The sequence below is a fragment of the Ailuropoda melanoleuca genome, chromosome 5 (assembly GCF_002007445.2).
Source record: "Ailuropoda melanoleuca isolate Jingjing chromosome 5, ASM200744v2, whole genome shotgun sequence".
In the NCBI taxonomy this organism is placed as follows: Eukaryota; Metazoa; Chordata; class Mammalia; order Carnivora; family Ursidae; genus Ailuropoda; species Ailuropoda melanoleuca.
Window position 1 is genome coordinate 2,421,203 of NC_048222.1, and position 18,928 is coordinate 2,440,130.

Sequence of the window (18,928 nt, forward strand, 5' to 3'; positions counted from 1 at the left end):
AATGGAAGTTCTAGAATTGAAAAAATAAAGTGTCTGAAATTAAGATCTTAATAAATAGGTTTAATGACAAATTAGCCAAAAGAGAAGACAGGATTGGTAAAGTAGAAAGACATATCACAAGAAACATCTGAATTGAAATATAGAGGGGAAAAAAATAAAAGAGCATAACACAAATGTGGAATTAAGTAAAAAGGTTAACAAATTCATACTTGAGTCTCAGAAGAAAAAGATAAAACATGACATAAGCAATATTTTAAGAGAAAACGGCCCCAAATAATCCAAAAGTAACTAAAGACAGTAAACCACACATGCACAAAGCTCTGTGAATTTCAAACAGGATGAAATGTAAATTATAATATATATATGTGTGTGTGTGTGTGTATATGTGTGTGTGTGTGTATATACATATAAAGAATGCCTAACACCAGAGACAAAGAACTCTTAAAAGGAACTAGAGCAAAAGGCATGTCACTTTCAAGTAGCAATATGCCTGACATAAGACTTTTCAATAGAAACCATGAAAACCAGAAGTTAATGATATGAGCTCTATAATGTGCTAATATATAAATAAATGTCAACCTAGAATTTTATGCCTAGTGAAAATATTTTCGAAAATCAAAGCAAAATAAAAATGTTTTCAGACAAACAGACAAACTGTCCCCAGTAGATCTTCACTAAAAGAGATACTAAAAGAAAATGTTCAGGTAAAAAGAAATCCCTACTGAAATCTGTTAAAAGGACTGAGGAGCAATTAGGGAGGGTAAGTATATGTGTAATTACAGAGACTACTGATATGTAAAAACAACAGAGAGTAACTTGTGAGTTTGAAATGCATATTGAAACAAACTGCATTAAGGAATTAAAATACAGGATGAAATAATGCAAAGAGCAGGAGGGAGATAAACAGAAATGTTAAAAAATTAAAATCTTAAAAATGTTCTAAACTGTGGCACAGAGAAAACAGTAAAAGTATAATTCATAAAAAACTTAAGTAAAAAGTACGTTATAGTATCTTCAATGCTTGAAAAGAACAGTCACATAATGTCACAGAAGGAAAAATAAAATGGATGAATCTAGAAGAAAAAGTGGAATATAAAAAAGGAGGTCAAAAAGAAAATAGTGAACAGATAAAGATAATCACAAGTATATCCGTAATTATATTAACTTAATACAGATGAAATACTCCACGTAAGTATCAAGATTGTCAAAGTCAAAAATAAAGGAAATGCAGTTCTATGTTGCAAATAAAAGATACACGTTAAACATGAGACTACAGCAAGGATGCAATTAAAGAATACAAGGTATTACAAGCAAATATTAACCAAGAGAAACCTGAAATAACTATGTGAGTATCAGAAAAAAATGGAACGCTACTAGAAATAAAGGATGTTAGTTCATAGTGGTGAAGAGAAAAATGTCAGAATTATATCTGTTTGAACCAACAATACAGCTTTATTTTTTTTTTTTTTTTTTTTTTTTAAAGATTTTATTTATTTATTTGACAGAGATAGAGACAGCCAGCGAGAGAGGGAACACAAGCAGGGGGAGTGGGAAAGGAAGAAGCAGGCTCATAGCAGAGGAGCCTGATGTGGGGCTCAATCCCAGAACGCCGGGATCACGCCCTGAGCCGAAGGCAGACGCTTAACCGCTGTGCCACCCAGGCGCCCCAACAATACAGCTTTAATTTATATTCATTATGAGTTGAGAGAACTCAAAGAACTAGACAAATTTACAATGAAGGAAGAAATTTTCATAACCTCTTTCAATAGCTTGTACAAAAACAGGGGTAGACAAAAATCAGTAAGGATATGGATGACTAGAACAACAACAAAAATTAACAGAGCTGACCTGACTGACATACTTAGAACACCACACTATACTCAACAAGGAGAGGATTTAAGTTATTTTCAGTTGCCTATGGGACAGTTATTGAAATTGGTGATATTCTGGGTCATAAAGCAGGCTGCAACTGATTTAAAATGCTTGAAATCATGAAGAATATATTCTTTGATTACAGTGAATTAAGGTTGCCATCAAAAGCAAAAGATATATAACCCCCTTTGCTTGGAGAGTAATGTTTAAGTTGAAGAAATCACAATTGGAATTAGAAAATGCTTTAACTAAATCATGCCCAGAGAAAAATGTATAGCTTTAAACATATATATTGAAGAACAGTTAAGTATTAAAATCAATAATCATGTTTCTTATCTCAAGTAGCTAAACAGCAAATTAACCCCTCCCCCAAATTATGAAGATTAGGACAAAAAATTACATGTAAAATCAATAGTATCAGAAGTTGGGTCTTTGAAAATTAATAAAAGTAATAAAATAATGAAGACTGAATAAGAAAAATTATTAACATTAGTAATGACAAAGCATGCATTATGGTCAGTTTAGAATATAGAGAAGAAATAATAGAGTATTATGAACAACTTCTTGCCAGTAAATCTGACAATTTAGATGAAACCAAAAAGTCCCTAAACACATACACACACACACAGTCATAAAATATAATTTTTAATATTTTTATGGGGAGAGGGGCTCATGAAGTCAAATGTGACAAAGGCTCACAAAAGGCATATGTAGCCCTATTCCCACAAAAATCCTAGGGGTCCTACTGCTAAAATGAAAAGGGGAACCATAAATTCTGGGGAAAATCGGTGGTTTCTGTCCCAATCTGCACCTATCGTTGCTAATAACCATAAACATTCTTCTTTACGCATTAGAACACATTCTCCAGCTCCCCCTAAAAAAACAAATCAAATTTCCACCCTGTGACCTCATACAGCTCAACATGCAGGGACTGTCGGTCCGTATGGGATGCCTCTCTGATGAAGGGACATTGAAACTAATAGACAAACTATACACAACCTCCCATATTCAACAGGTAAAGGCAGAATAGGAATAAAATAGACCTCAGGAAATAAAATGAACAGAACAAAACAGAAAACCCTCATTCTCATAAAAGGAAAGAAAAACTAGCACAGAACCTTTAATGGTGAAATCTTTTGAACAGGAAAGGCAAAGACTCTCCCCCTGGAGAGAACTAATTTCTTGGTAAGACACTCATTCTGCTCTCCAAAAGGCACTTTGTTCCCTGTGGCTGGTGGATTTGACCCCTCCTCTATCCATCATTCTCCGTGGCTTGCCTGCTTTTGTAGTTCACTTTCTGCTGAGCTGGGTTTGGGCACCCGGGACTGGCTAAGCAAGCTGCTTCGGAACTAAGCTTCTGGCTTCCTCGTCCACGTACTGGGAGCAATCACCGGGGCCAGTCGCTCTGGGACCGTGGGAATAGACCAGGTGAACAGAGTCCTTCACTTTTGTATTAACCCTAAACCAGTCCTTATCGCCAATAAACATCACCTTCTGAATTTCTCAACTGTGTTCATAGATTTCCTAATCCTGCTGGCTTTCCCTCCACTACATTCTCACTTTCTCAGTCTCTAAATCGTTTTTACTGTTAAAGCCAACCTCTCTGACTTTGTACTGCAACCAGAAAGTTACTCCTATTCACATAAGTTTTTCGACATTTTAATGGAATTTGAGAAGGAGGGATGAAAAATTCAGGAAATCAACAGTTATTGCTCTTAAACCTCATTTTGTCAGGTTGTCTTTTCCTGCAGCATTTGTAGGACTTGACTTGTGTTCTGTTGTTCTTTTTTGTATAGTTATTACGGATCTCTTAAAGGAGTTACAGCGGTGATTGGGATGATAGGAGGACTAATTTCTTCTTCTCTGTGTGGAGTAATCCTTAATCAGGTAAGAAGCCTCCGGACATGGGTGATTACTTTTATAATATTCTTTATACAGAGTAGAAGGAAATATATATACAAACAATTGTAGATGTGACATCAGCAGGAGGTGAGTAATGAGATATTCGCTCACATTAAACTTAGATCAGACATCCCTCCAAATCTACAGATAATGTAATTTCTTTCTCATTGGATGTCAAGTAGTTGTGCTGGGCACATTTCAGTCATTGGTTTTGGGAACAGAAATGGACCTCTGTGATTTTTAACAATGAGTGTGTGGCTTGATCCAAATAGGAATTTGACTGGGTGAATGGTAATATAAGTAACAAGATACAGTTTTGTTAGAAAAAGAATGAAAAATCAAGAGCAAATAGAGATCAAAAGAAACCCTTCTCTAAAGAGCAACTTGTGTTTTGACAAGTGTTGTGGACAAGGTTACTTGAAATCCTTCTCTTAAGAACATTAAAATGCCCTATCAAATTTAAACAGTCATTTTTGATGCATACCTGATCTTGAAAAAGATGTAAGAGAAAATTTCGGAGATGAAAAACGAAGGAAGAATTTGATCCCAGAGAGGTCAATGCCCGCTGAAGCCGTGGGCTGCTTTGGTGCAGTAACCCTTGCTGGGTGATCTGTAGCTTTGGCTGTGATGAACAAACCAAGAATAAGAGATAGTACCCCAAAACCACTCATAGGACAAACAAAAAAAGTCAGATTGGAAACGCTGGCATAAATCTAATCACAAAGGACTACACCCTCACACCATAGTACCACGTAGGTTACGTGCAAACTTGCTTTATTTGAAGGAAAAGCTCCGAGCTGAGAAGTAGCCGTGTATAGACAATTCCTACACATGCTCTTTATCCCATGACTTGGGCCAAGAAGAGATGGTTTGCAATTCCATGGCCAAATTTCCCAAAGAGAGCCCACCATCATCATGTTCTATGTACTTACGGTGTCAGAAAGGCAGGAAAAATCACCATAGCCATGGAATCTCCCTGGACAGACAAGTGGCTAGAAAAGCAGGATTTCAGGAGACCAGGCTGATTTCTCCGCCTGAATAGAGAGCCCACTCAGCCTGTCCCTCCATTTAACTCACTGGGATGTGCCAAGCAGACTTTCAAAAGTTGTTAGGTGAGCTATAACTTCTCTGCTGACTTCCACAAGGTGGGAAGAAACGTGCTCCAGAATAGTCCAAAGTTGTCTCTGCCCAGTAAGGAAATTTGTTTGTCTGAGCCTCAGCTTCAAAGGGAGTGGAACAACTGAATAAAGACCCTTCTGGATGTCTGGAACAATGAACCAATTTTCACAAGGGTTTGAGACCCAAATTCAAACTCTATTTGTTTCAAATGCCGTAAGCCAAGCATTGAATTTCGGGAAGTCCACAGATGCCTAGTAGAAGGAAGTAAAATTTCTCTGGAGAAACTCACTCTAAATTCATACTCTAGGATTTTCTTTTAGATTAAGGTTTAGTGAGAACAATTTTACAATCAATCAAAAATCACCGAAAGTGTGAGGAAATAAGGTGTCATGTGAGAGAAGAATGAAAAAACCTTGGAATTGGATCCTCAGAGATACTGGAAATCTATGCATGTTTAAAGAAGCAAAAGAGAGGACTGAAAATATAAATAAGAAGCATAAGATCTGACAAAGAGCTAAAGCTAACCTCTGGTAATTAAAAATATAAAAAATGAAATAAAAAATTTCAGATGAAATACAGCTAACAAGAGAATTAGTGAAGTTTCTGATTCCATTAATGAGAGAGTAAGTAATTTGGGCCAATTCTCTTAGTAAAGGCAATTTAAAAGCTTGGAAAATGTAAAGAGTCTTCTGTGAAGCTTCAGAGAACCAGAGAGATGGAAAACTTGAACAGGCAAGATGTGGGAGAAGCCAGGAACTGAAAGAATGAGGCAGAGAACTACGGGGTCTTTTCCCCTGGGCCGAGGAAAGCAAATTTTCTGGTTGCTTTTGAGGGCCTGCCAAGGATGAGGACCTGATAAATTAACTCTTGTTTTAGTCTGAGACCTTCCAAGAGTTGCATGGAAGGAGTAAAGGTGAATAGAACTAAAGCAGTCCTCACACAGTCTGCTTGAGGCATTTGGGAAGAACAGAAAATATCCAACCATACTTTAAAGGGGTTCCCATTTACCAGTGTCCCAGACCGGTCTGCAGGACGCAAATAAGAATAGTGCTTGCGGGGAGAGGCATCACCAACCCAGCTGTCACCAGAAGTAGTTTTTTAAAAGTGAATCTCCTACACACAACCAAAGATGACCAGGCACACGAAGGAGACACGGCAAAATGGGGGAAACCAGCAGGCCAAACAGCACACGAGAGTGGCAAGAGAAAGGGACCCCAAAGACAGGTCAGACTGGTACCACCAGCTCCCGTAACTGCCGAAATGAAGCTCGAAAGTTGCTGTAGGATGCCCAAACCATAGGAAGTTACAGAGGATGTGTGAGAAAAAAAAAAAAAAAAGACTAAAACTAAAGTTTTAAAACAGAAAACTGTACAAACAAAATTAGAAACTCAGTGGATGAATTTGACAGACACAGCAGCGCTGCTAAGAACTCCAAATCCCAGCAGCAAAACTATAGAGGTCTTTCCTTCTCAGCTGATAGACCCATCTCAAGCCAGACGACGGGTCAACTGGGGAGCCGGGTCCTCGAAGCACTCCCAGCGGCCGGGGCAGAGCAGAGGGGAGCAGTGAAGAGGCAGGGGCTCTTCACCCTTCTGCTCCGAGTCATGGTCCGGAGCAAGCGCGGCTAGCCTTGACTTCCAGGGGCTGTGGAGTGCGGTCCTATGGTGTGCTAGGAAGGAGGACCAAAAATGTCACATCGGTTCACTCCTCCTGTCACCAAACAGTTCCCTCTCCCTGGTGTGGGTGGAACAATTTCACTTCCTACGTAAGGGAGGCGACACAAACCCCAAGTCCCATCCAGTTATGGCATCGAGTTCAAAGTGCAGACTGTGTCCTGTCCTCACTGGGGGGATATGCGCAGGAGCCTATCAGGGGTCCCGCACTCCGTCACGCTGCCTACTGCGGGAGCGCCGTCCTCCATTAACCATCGTAAATACTTCCTTCCAGAAAAGGAAGAGTGGGAGACAAACAGTAGCTACTGGTTTCCAGTAATGTCGGCTCTGTGCTAGGTGGACATTTTGAGGGCTACCCCTCCGGGTGCGCATGAGTGTTCTCTGATCAGGTCCCGAAGTGACGGAATGTAGGGACTGGTGGGGGGCGGGTGGGGGATGATTTTGGAGGGGTCTGCCTTGATTAGCATGCTCTGTGTGGAGTAAGGTGAGTGTATCAAATATCTGGTGACAAGAAGAGTGGACTAGGAGCTCTAACTAGTGCAGCTAATTATTAGTTAATTATTGCAACATAATTTTCTCTGGTTCTTCTCTTGGCTTTTCCCACTTGCATGAAGTTAAATGTATTCATGCAAGTTATTCTGGCCAATGACATATGGGAGGAAGTTGTGTGTGTTAATTCTGAAGAGAAGCGTTAAGAAGCAGGAGGCCATTCCCTCCCTGACACAGCAACTGGCAACAATCAAAATGGTGACTGCATCTCTACCACCCAGGATCTGGGGATGAGGAGATGCAGTGCCTCGCTCCTTGCTAACCTGCTGTGTACCCTAGTGTAACCACAAACCCAAATCCCTGCCATTAAGAGATACAAAGATAGATGTACTGAAAGATTTTAATACACGGCTTGTAGTAATTGTTGCAGGAGAAAAACATCTGTAAAAATATGAAAGAGTTGAGCAACACAACTAACATACTTGGCCTAACTGACATATATGGAATCCTCATTCCTTTCAAGGTGTAGTGGAACATTGCAAACGTTGACTACATACTGGGCCATTAAGTAAATTCTAACAATTGTAACAGGACTGTAATTACACAAAATGTGTCCTCCAATCACAATTAAATTATGATAGAAATCAAAGACAGAACAGATAAGCAGAAAAATCCACACATATTTTGAAAATAAGAAATAACATTTTAGATCATCGGTTGCCCATATTGGCAAGCTCAGTGATGTGGCTCATTTCTTCTACTGAGGATGATAAATTAGATTTCAAAGGATCAATATTCTATAGAAAACCAAAGTGCAGTAACATCACAACTAATACCAATAGGATCTCTAAAAAGATAACATATGTTTACAAACTGAACAACATAATAGTAAATAATTATTAGGTTTAAAAGAACATCAAAAAGTGAATTCAGTAACACTTAAAACTGAATGACAGGGAAATTGTTACATGTGGAAATACATTGGACATTTAGGGTAATTTATAACTTGACCTCATTTATAAAAGAAAACACAAGAAAGCCAACCAAAAATAAATATGCTAATAAGCATTCAACTCCAGAATTTGGGAAAAACAACAGAGCAACCCCAAAGAAAAAGAGGGATTAAAACAAGGGTAAAATAAATAAGTTCGGCAGTTAATAAAACAGTAGAGAAGACACACAAAACTTAAATTTGGTAATCTGAAAAAATTAATCAGGTAGACAATCTCTCTGGAGCAGGATACAACAGACAAGATTCAAATGTTGGAAATACGAAGGGAGAAAGGAGAAATTTTTTTTGGAGATGCTGTAGATTAAAAGCTAAAAACATTAAGAACAACTCTGTGCTAAAAATCTGGGAAAACCGGATGAACAAATATATTCATATTCCTAAAAATATATACAGTGTGTATTCAAACCTCAACTCTGCTACTTATAAGCTATGCGACCTGGAAACATTTCTTATACTCCAAGTCCTGGTGTCTCCAGCTATAAATGGCCAAAATGACAGAGAAACCTCATGGGGTTTAGGGGCTTACCAAATCAGATCATGCAAGCAAGTATCAGACTCTCATGTATTCAACCCATAAAAGCTATTAGTATCATTGTTTGCATACCCTTTTAAATGCTACCTATCCTATTGTGCAGAATTCTGAAAATGTTAGCAAACACAATTGGTCAAGAAAAGTAAGTTACAGGTATATACAGTATAAATGCAGAAGAACAAAGTAACATTATGCACAGAGAACAGACTGTCCGGCGGGGGGGGAATCAAAGTTAGATATTATATTGTATAAATATCTAAGGCACAGAATCAACCAATATTACAAAGTACCTATGGGGGAAAAACACTGAAAACTGTGCAAACTCCATATGAAGAAAACTGTACACCTTTTAAAGCAACATCAGTGAAACTATATGAAGAGGGAGGCACCCCAAGTTTTTATGTTGGACTTCAGGTCCAAATCACAATGAATTCTATTAACTTAAAATTATTGAAAACTTTATTATTTATCATTAAATTTTGGGGCACATCTTGGTCCTTTTCTTGACTTTCTGTCAAGCTTGGCATGTTTTAATTAGAGAAATTGCTAACATTAAATATATTAAATGTCTTGTGTGAAGGAAACATTGTTTTATTTTTTTCAATGTCTACTCTTAATTATATTATTCTAATTTTAATTTTCTTTTTGAGAGAAAGGGAGAGCAAGTAGGAGTGGAGAGGGGCAGAGGGAGAGGGAGAGAGAGAATCTTAAGCAGGCTCCACACCCAGCATGGAGCCATTCGTGGGGCTTGATTTCACAACCCTGAGATGGAGACCTGAGCAGAAATCAAGAGTTAGACGCTTAACTGACTGAGCCACCCAGGCGCCTCTACTCTTAATTATATTTTAAATAAAATGGATGATGATTTGGTCAAGTTCCAAAAAAATACATTCTGTATGATAAAGTTTCATTTCAAACCAGAGGAGATGGATTTTTTTTTTAAAAAAAAACAGTGGGGCGCCCACTTATAGAAAAATACAATTATACTGTTCTCATATCTGACCCTAAAACTAATTCTAGATGATTAAAAATGTAAGTGAAGAAAGGAAACAATAAGGATGCTAAAGTAAAATAGGACTTAATAATTGTATAAACTTTGGGTTGGATATCCTTCAAAAGCATGGCATCAGACACCTAAACCCCATCATGATGCATTATACATTTAACCACATAAAATTTAATTTCGGCTGATAAAAAAGGTAAAAAGCAAAATGGTAAAACAAATCTCAAACATAATTAAAATTCAATGTCATCTTTGAATTATAGATGCAAAAATGAAATAAATCACCAGTGCATAGAATCCACCAGCATTATTAAAATATATGCCTAAATAAGGCATTTTCTATGAAAGTAAAAGTGGCTCAATATTACAAAATTAATGAAACTGATCATATTGTTAGGCTTAAAAAGAAAATGTGTTATAAATAAAAAAGGTATTTCATAAATTTTATTCAAAAACATTGGTGGGTATGTAATGAACTACCAACATACTCAGATTTATAGCAGCAAAAAGTGAAAAACAACTTAAATATGAAGAAATAGGGATGTTTTATAAATTTTATAAATCTAAACTCTGGATTACTAATCAGTCAGTAAAGGTTATGATACAGTCAAATATTTCTTGATATGCTAACATGTTTATATTTCTAAATAAAAAACCACATGCGTTCTTGGCTTAAGCAGTATGTACATCATAATGTTATTTTTTTTTAAAGATTTTATTTATTTATTTGACAGAGATAGAGACAGCCAGTGAGAGAGGGAACACAAGCAGGGGGAGTAGGAGAGGAAAAGCAGGCTCATAGCGGAAGAGCCTGACGTGGGGCTCGATCCCAAAACGCCGAGATCATGCCCTGAGCCGAAGGCAGACGCTTAACCGCTGTGCCACCCAGGAGCCCCCATAATGTTATTTTTATACATGAGAATTTATATGTACATAGACGTAAATCAAAAAGTAGAAACATAAGGGGCTCCTGGGTGGCTCAGTCAGTTAAGCGTCTGACTCTTGATTTCAGCTCAGGTCATGACGTCAGGGTCCTGGAATCGAGCCCCACGTGGGGCTCTGAGCTCAGTGTGGAGTCTGCTTGTCCCTCTCCCTCTGCTCCCCCCCCCACTCGATTGTCTCTCTGAAATAAATTAAATCTTTTTTAAAAAATAGATAAATAGTAATTATCTTTGTAGGGTGAAATTAAGTTTTTTGCTCCTTATGAGTGTGTTTTTCTATGTCTATTAAGTGACTTGTGTTGAACCTATACTAATTTTATTATTATATTGAAAGTGTTACAAAATACCTCAAGGCCACGAATTTATAATCACTTTGCACTGTAATCCCTCAGGATCCAGAATCCGCCTGGTTTAAAATTTTCTTTCTGATGGCACTCATTAATGTGATATGCCTACTTTTCTGCCTCGTATTTGGAAAAGCAGAAATTCAGGACTGGGCCACAGACAGACAAGAACACACGCGCCTCTGAAGGTAAGCAGTGATCAGCCCGAGGTCATATTTTGAAACTGGGGGTGCAGGGAGGGTGGGGTTGAGGGTGATGCCCGAGCAGGCTGTTGCTGCTAAGAGGGTGCGGAGTTCGGGTTTGGGGGAAGAAGGGGACCACATCACGTCTAAAACTCTCTGGTGTCCTGATGGACAGTCAGCCCAGGGGAGGTGCTGCTCCGGGATTCTGGGGAGAGAGTGGGGCCAGGACATAGAAATTTGGGAGCCTGGGCCTCTCTGACAGTAAGGGTGAAGACGACAAGGGGATGCTTTAGAGGGGACAGGCAGGGCCCTCGGAGCAGAAAGCACAGCTGAAGAGTGAGCTATCTCAGAAGAGAGTGAGAAAGGTGGTCCCCAGCACCCACCTCAAATGCTACCAGGGGATCAAACCACATAAGGTCTGAGAATTTACCCATGCATTTGACCCTGATTAGAATGAATGACGGAGACCAAAGGGTCCTTTAAAGGTCAAAAGAGAATCTGGTATTGTGCCTTTCTTCTTGAAACTCTGTCAGTAGTAAATAAAGGGTAGACCTGTCTCTTTATAGGGTTATTTCAGCTAATACATAAATAAGAATTGGTATTTGTAGAAAATTCTGTTTGCAAACTCCAGTGAATGAAGGGATCTAGGTTTTATGCGTCAGCTGCTGCTAACATCACAGAGAGATTCGGACACGTTGTGTACATCCTGAGGAAAGAACACACCACCACCAAGGTCTTGCTACAACCAACTGGGTACAGTCAAGCCTGTAGAGACAGCTACTGTTTTGTAAAAAATACAGAAACTACAGAACGCACAATGCGGTGAATCCTAAGGACAAGGGGGCACCTGGGTGGCCCAGGTGGTTAAGCATCTGCTTTGGCTCAGGAAGTGATCTCAAATTCTTTGTGTGTGTGCCTGTTCCAGATTCTCTAGAATAGAGTTTCACCTTTAAATTCTACCTTTCTGAGTCACTTCACTTAATATGTGTTTCTTACAAATATTTCACCCACTCAGAGCTGCCTCCTTTGCAGAGAGGAGCTTAAACCAGCAGCATTTGTTACCCTTACAAATAGACTGCATTTTCTGTGATTTGATTTCCTATCCCCTTAAAGCAATGTCCCCCCTGTCTTCGTGGTCCTCCCACGCCTGCCCCCTGGCCTGCCGCTGGTAGCTCAGCTTTGCGGTATATTTTAAATGCTGGTTGTGCTTCCACGCTCTGATTAAATCTTCTTTGAAAACGCGTCCATTTTTCACTAGCATGCAATATTTTGCTGCTTTCTTTTCCCTTCCAAAATTTCTTACGCACTGGACTTTTCTAGTCACTTTTCTCCTGCTGGGACCGAGTCCGCCTGAGCTGGTAATTCCCCACACACCCCACGGGTGGAACTTCCCGTCTCCTGTGTACCTTGGTGGCTTCTGCATGTTCCATCAGGCTGGAGCCGGAGGGCTGGGAGCTTGAAGTCCGCCTTGCGCATCCCAGCCCGGGTGACAGCAGGTGCGGGGATCCCAGCACCGGGAGTGGGGTCTCTGCGGAGGCGTCTCCCTTGGCCCCGCTCTCTGTTGGCTTTGCTGAGAGGAGAATGGAAGGTTTCTTGGACAACCTGCATCTTCAGGGCTGTGGGAGGAAGGGCAGCGCGCAGGCAGTCTGCAGCGTCCACAGTGTTTCCCGCGCAGACCCACACGTTCTTGCAAACTTGGTCAATTTCAACCTTGCATCTTGAGTGAAAAAGCGGGGGTGGGGGGGGGGGGGGGGGGAGATGGAAAAGGGCTGAGTCATCGTCACGTGTCTCCCCTCGAGCAAAGAGCCAGTGTGGGCCGAAGGGCCTGGGCCGCCCTCTGCTTGTGGCTGGAAGCGCCCCGCACTCCCGGCCCACGCGGGTTCCTTTCCCGCTCCAGGAAGGAGCAGAGCTCAGGAGTCCAGCAGGCGGCTGTGAGTTCACTCGCGTCACCTTTCCTCTGGGTCCTCTTTGTTTCGAATTTAGCAAATAGCCCTTGTAGGTTCTGGCGTGAGGTCGTTCCCTTGTTTTCCTCATTTTCTGTATCTGCTTAGTTGCCTTTTTCAGGGGTGGGGGTGGCGGGGGGGCAATTGTACCTGGAACACCGCACAGCACTTCAGATACTCTTCTCAGCGCTGTGGGCGAGGCTCTCCAGGAGTCTGCGTTACAGTACGAACCTTGCTGGAGGGTCTGTTTGTCCAGGAAAAGGTGCAGTTCTGTGGGCCTCGAATCTTTTAAATTGTTGCATGTTATGTTTTGTGATATACACGGATTTTATTGAACTAAGAGATTGAGGTGAGTGTGTTGAGGTCTGTAAAGAGAAACGGAATGTACTGCAGCTCTCTGAAGCTGGGGACGGAATGAAGCCACAGGAGGGACAGAAAAGGTTCCCCTCGCAGGGGCACCCATGGGTGAACTCGGTCCTGTGGCTTCTCCCTCTGACACCATTGGCCAGTCGGCCAGCGGTATGCCAAGGCCTATTGAAAGAGTTTAATTTCCTGAAAGCTTTTTATTTTTAATTTTTATTTATTTTAAATTTTAGTTCCAGTAGCGTGAGCATCTGATTATATTAGTTTATGGTGATTGCAGACTTCCCTGTATTACTCAGTGCTCCCGCAAGCTTTGTAAGTGGGCTGTGTCAGCCAATTTGGGGAGTCCCCGGCCTTGCGACCGTCAAGGAGTCCTGAGCTCACATGGAGGGCAAAGGAGGGAAAGAAGAGTTCCTAGAAATTCATGTTTCTTTTATTTTTTTAAAAGATTTAATTTATTTATTCGACAGAGATAGAGACAGCCAGCGAGAGAGGGAACACAAGCAGGGGGAGTGGGAGAGGAAGAAGCAGGCTCATAGCAGAGGAGCCTGATGTGGGGCTCGATCCCATAACGCCAGGATCACGCCCTGAGCCGAAGGCAGATGCTTAACTGCTGTGCCACCCAGGCGCCCCTAGAAATTCATGTTTCTTTATTGTCTTTACTTCATCTACAGACATTAGTGAGCAGCTGAAGTAGGGATTTGGATTTGTTTCCCAAGCCAGTGAGTTTTAACTGCATCATTTTTTTTTTTTGAATACTTCACGTTTGTTCCTCTGATTTAAAATACCAACCTTTGGGGGGCACCTGGGTGGCTCAGTCAGTGAAGTGTCTGCCTTCAGCTCAGGTCATGATCCCAGAGTCTCAGGATTGAGCCCCATGTCACGCTCCCCGTGGAGCGGGGTGTCTGCTTCTCCCTCTGACCCTCCCCCCCATGCTCTCTCTCTCATTCTTTCTCGAATAAATAAATAAAATATTTAAAAAATATAAAATAAAACACCAACTTTTGGAAAATAAACTTCTATATTTTTATAGATGTTTCTGGGCTTAATATATAGTTTAATATCTGTTGTTACTGGGACCTGTTATGTAATACATTGATGGGTCTAAACTTTTAATGTATGTAAATATCAGGCCAAACATTTTTCATTTGTGTTTTTGAAGATGATATTGTATAATATCAGCTGTTTATTCTCCCAGGAAAGTTTATAATCATTGGGCCATTTTAATAAGCACTTCATGTAATATTTAAATTGTGCCAAATTGCATTAGGTAGCACTAAATCCACCTGGGAGAAACTAAGATCCCTGAACTAGCACAATGTCCATTAAGAGAACCTCATTCAATGTGGGTTCAGTGTTTCTTCAGTCCAGTGCTGCAATTTGCTTCCTATATTTAGTATACATTTCTTTAAAAAATTGATTTATATTTCCTGAATGTTTTTTATTTATTTTAATTTCTTACACGTTTGGGCTGGGATATAGAGAAGGTATTGTTTGAATATATTTATTTATTTATTTATTTATTTATTTATTTTTAAAGATTTTTAAATTTATTTATTCGACAAAGATAGAGACAGCCAGCGAGAGAGGGAACACAAGCAGGAGGAGTGGGAGAGGAAGAAGCAGGCTCATAGAGGAAGAGCCTAATGTGGGGCTCGATCCCATAACGCCGGGATCACGCCCTGAGCTGAAGGCAGATGCTTAACCGCTGTGCCACCCAGGCGCCCCAGAATATATTTATTTTTTAACTTAAAAACTTAACTGTGGCTAAGCTATCTTTTTAGGATGGTTTGGGAGTTGATCCTCTGGTTTCTACGTAGATAATCACGTCATTTGGAAGTAATAAATTTCTTTCCTCCCTTTTGATATTTTATCTCTTTTTTCCCCCCTTCTAGACTCATGGGCCTTAGAATTTCCAGAACAAACTTAAATAATGGGTTAATGTTAGTATTCCAAATTTTATTTATTTGAGAGAGAGCAGGAGCAGGAGGAGGGGCAGAGGGAGAAGCAAACTCCCTGCTGAGCAGAGAGGCGACCATGTGTCCTGACCTAAGCCAAAGGCAGACACTGTAACTGACAGAGCCACCCAGATGCCCACTCTAGTTCTACTCTTAATAAGTTGGTTAGTTTATTTTTATTGACGTAATTTTTTTATTGAAGGATAATTGACATACAATGTTGTATTAGTTTTAGTTATAAAACATAGTGATTTAAAAAAAAAGTGTAGTGACTTGGTATTTATTTACAGCATAAAATGGACACGGCAATAAGTCTAGTTACCATCTGTTGCCATACAAAGTTGTTGCAATATTACTGACCACATTCCTTATGCAGTACGTTACATCCCTGTGTCATATTTATTTTATAACTGGAAGATTGTACCATTTACTTGTTTCGTCCCTCCCTCCACCCAGTCCCCTGTGGCAATCATCACTTGTTTTCTGTATCTCTGAATTGGCTTGTGTTGTTGGTTGCCTTTTGTTTTGTTTTTCAGATTCCACAAACACGTGAAATCATTTGCTGTTTGTCTTTCTCAGCCTTATTTCATTTAGCATCTAGCTCCATCCCTGTTGTTGCAAATGACAAAATTTCACTCTTTTTTATAGCTGAGTAATATTCTGTTGTATAGATATGCCACATCTTATTTATCCATATGTCTATCGATGGACATTTGGGCTGCTTCCATATCTTGGCTGTTGTAAATAATGTTGCAAAACTTAAGGGTGCATGTGTCTTTTTGAATTGGTGTTTTCATTTTTTTCAGATAAATATGTCAAAGTAGATTGCTAAATTTGTTAATTTTTAAATTATTTTTTTGTTTTTTGTTTTTTTAAGTAGGGTCCATGCCCAGCATGGAGCCCAACACGGGGCCTGAACTCATGACCTGGAGATTAAGACCTGAGCTGAGATCAAGTGTCAGACGCCCAACCGACTGAGCCACCCAGGCAGCCCAGTGATAGTCCTGGTTTTAATTTTTTGAGGGACCACTGTACTGTTTTCCATAGAGACTACACCAGTTTGCATTCCCACCAACAGTACATGAGACTCTTTCCATCCACATTCTTTTCAATACCTGTTGTTTCTTATCTTTTTGATCGTAGCCATCCTGACAGTTATGAGGTTATACCTTGTTGTAGTTTCGTTTTGCATTTCCCTAACGTTGAGTGATGTTGAACATCTTTTCATGTGTCTGTTGGCCATCTGGGTGTCTCCTTTGGAGAAATGTCTGTTCAGGTCCTCTGCCTGTTTTTTAATTGGATTGTTAGTTTTTTAAAAACATATTGAGTTGTATGAGTTTTTTATGTATTTTAGGTGTTAACTTCTTATCAGGCATGTCATTTGTGAATATCTTCTATTCAGTAGGTTGCCTTTTTTGTTTTGTTGGTGGTTTTCTCCACGGTGCAAAAGCTTTTTAGTGTGATGTCATTCCATTTGTTTATTTTTGCTTTTGTTTCCCTTGCCTGAGGAGACAGATAAAAAAAAAATATTGCTAAGACCAATGTCAAGAGCTTATCGCCTATGTTTTTTTTCTTGGAATTTTATGGTTTCAGATCTTACATTTAAGTCTTTAATCTATTTTGAACGTATTTTGTGTATGGGATAAGAAAGTGGTCCGGTTTCATTGTTTTGCACGTAGCTGTCCAGTTTCCCCATCGTGTATTCTTCCCTGCTTTCTTGCTCATGCTCTGACACCCTACACTGGGGCACCCCTCCTGGACCATGGAAACCCTCCTCATCTCTCTTGGGTGCTGACATTCTAGACTAATATCTAAGATAAACAAAGGTAAATGCTATTTAAAGTGGTAAGGACAGATTTTAATCAGTAATATACTATTGCCTAGAGAGATCCAAAGTCAAATGTTTATTCATACAGAGGTGAGGGGCATTTTAAAGGGAGGACAAAGGAATGGTGAGGGGGAGGAGTGGGGGCTCAGGAGAGTGAGAAAGGTGAAGAATTACAGAAAGCAGGAAGGGGATTGGCCCGTGTGAGGCTCGCCTGGGTTGGCTAACTGGTGCTGATGGGCAGTGGCCTTCGTCACCTGCGTCAGCTCCAGACCCTGTGCTAGGCTGTCAGCCAGCACACACATGGTCCGCCCCCCGGTCAGGCTTCAGGACGTTACGCCAGGCTGTCCTGTACCAACAGTCCTGACCTCTGTGGCCTTCGCTCTGCAGCCCTGGACGAATCTGTTAGGCAGAGGAAGGATGTGTCTAGGGCACTAGCCCTTTCTGGCCTTTGTAACCAGATGAGGCTGGGTTTCAGTCCGGTCTGCCAGTCGGCACAGGCTCTAGCAATTTGTTCTTTGGAAGGACCGGGGATGCTTCTGAGCAGGACCGGAGCATGTGGGGGCACAAAGGGAAGTCTTCATTTCAAAAAATAAGCATTTGCTGAAGTACAAAAAGCATGCCTTGTCATTGCTGTCGATAAAACGTATTCTTCTTGGGGGAGCCCCAACATCAAACCGCTTGAGCTGTGAGCCCCGAGATGCGCAGTGTTTCAGGACACCTCCCAGACAGAGCAAGTGATGCACGGTCTCCTCCTGTGTGCCTGCACCTAGCTCGAGGCCGGAATTGTCCACCAGTCGTATTTATTTTTATGTTAGGAGGAGAGCAGGGAGGCAGATGCCTAGGATAAGCTGTCACTGCGACGAGGAAGACAGCCCGAGAAAAACAGACTTGGCCAGACTAGTCCTTTGAACTGTGTTTAAAGCTTTCCTCACCAGTGACATTTGTGTGCACTTTTTTCTTTCTCTACAAAACTTAGTGTAAAGCAGACCCTGGGAGAGCCTGGGACTCACCTCCTCGTTGAAGGGAAGAGGGACCAGCCCGGGAGCGGGGACTGAGGGGCAGTCAGCCGCCCAAGGAAGACGATGGTGCGTGCCCTCCTAGGAGGCCAGCCCTGCCCCACACCCTGCGTGCGTCTCTTTTGTACCATACGTTGTGGTACCAGGTAGCAGGTCTGAATTTTAAATGTAGGTTTATTCGTCTTCCACTCCACATTCTTTGCTTTATAAATGATTGCTTAGTCAACCAATAAACAAGCACAAGAAAATAAATTTTATTCTAAGATTTTCCGAAAGACCTTTTCCCCAGTTTTCAGCTTTCACTCCTCTGGGTTATAGATGTGTGGGTCAGTGGAAAATCTAAGAAGGTTTCTATACTTTAAGGGAGCCCATTTCGGGGGAAACTGTACTTGTCAGGTCCCAGGGAGAAAGCAAACTTGTTTCTAGAAGCAACTAAAAGCGAAATGTGAGGAAAAAACAGAGGAGTCCACTGAAGGAAAGGAGAGGAATACGTGCCTGCACGGGAGGCCCAGAGACAAGTAGGAGACTCTGGCCTGATTTGCCAACCCCGTGATCCTGGCTGCTGAAAGCCCAGGGTTGGCTGTGTTGGTGCCGGAAACGTGGATTGGAGAGACCCAGTCTCTCAGTCTCAACACTAGATGGGATAAGGAAGGGAATTCGTAGGTTTAGATAATTCTGTGTTCTGAAAAACAAAGGAAATTAAAGAAGAATTGGGTCCTTTACCATCTCACCCATTTCTTCCCTAACTGGT

At 40.9% G+C, this 18,928-nt stretch overlaps 1 protein-coding gene across 1 annotated transcript in view; it reads left to right on the top strand.

The window, feature by feature from the left end:
- The window catches only part of SLC17A1 (solute carrier family 17 member 1), a 39,934-nt gene extending 21,535 nt beyond the window's left edge, over positions 1-18,399 (top strand). Inside the window, exons 10-12 of the mRNA XM_019795910.2 lie at positions 3,669-3,759; positions 10,936-11,075; positions 18,138-18,399. Coding sequence (XP_019651469.1) covers positions 3,669-3,759; positions 10,936-11,073 — 229 coding nt within the window. The 3' untranslated portion in view covers positions 11,074-11,075; positions 18,138-18,399. The remainder of the gene's footprint in view (positions 1-3,668; positions 3,760-10,935; positions 11,076-18,137) is intronic.
- Positions 18,400-18,928: the final 529 nt, after the last annotated feature.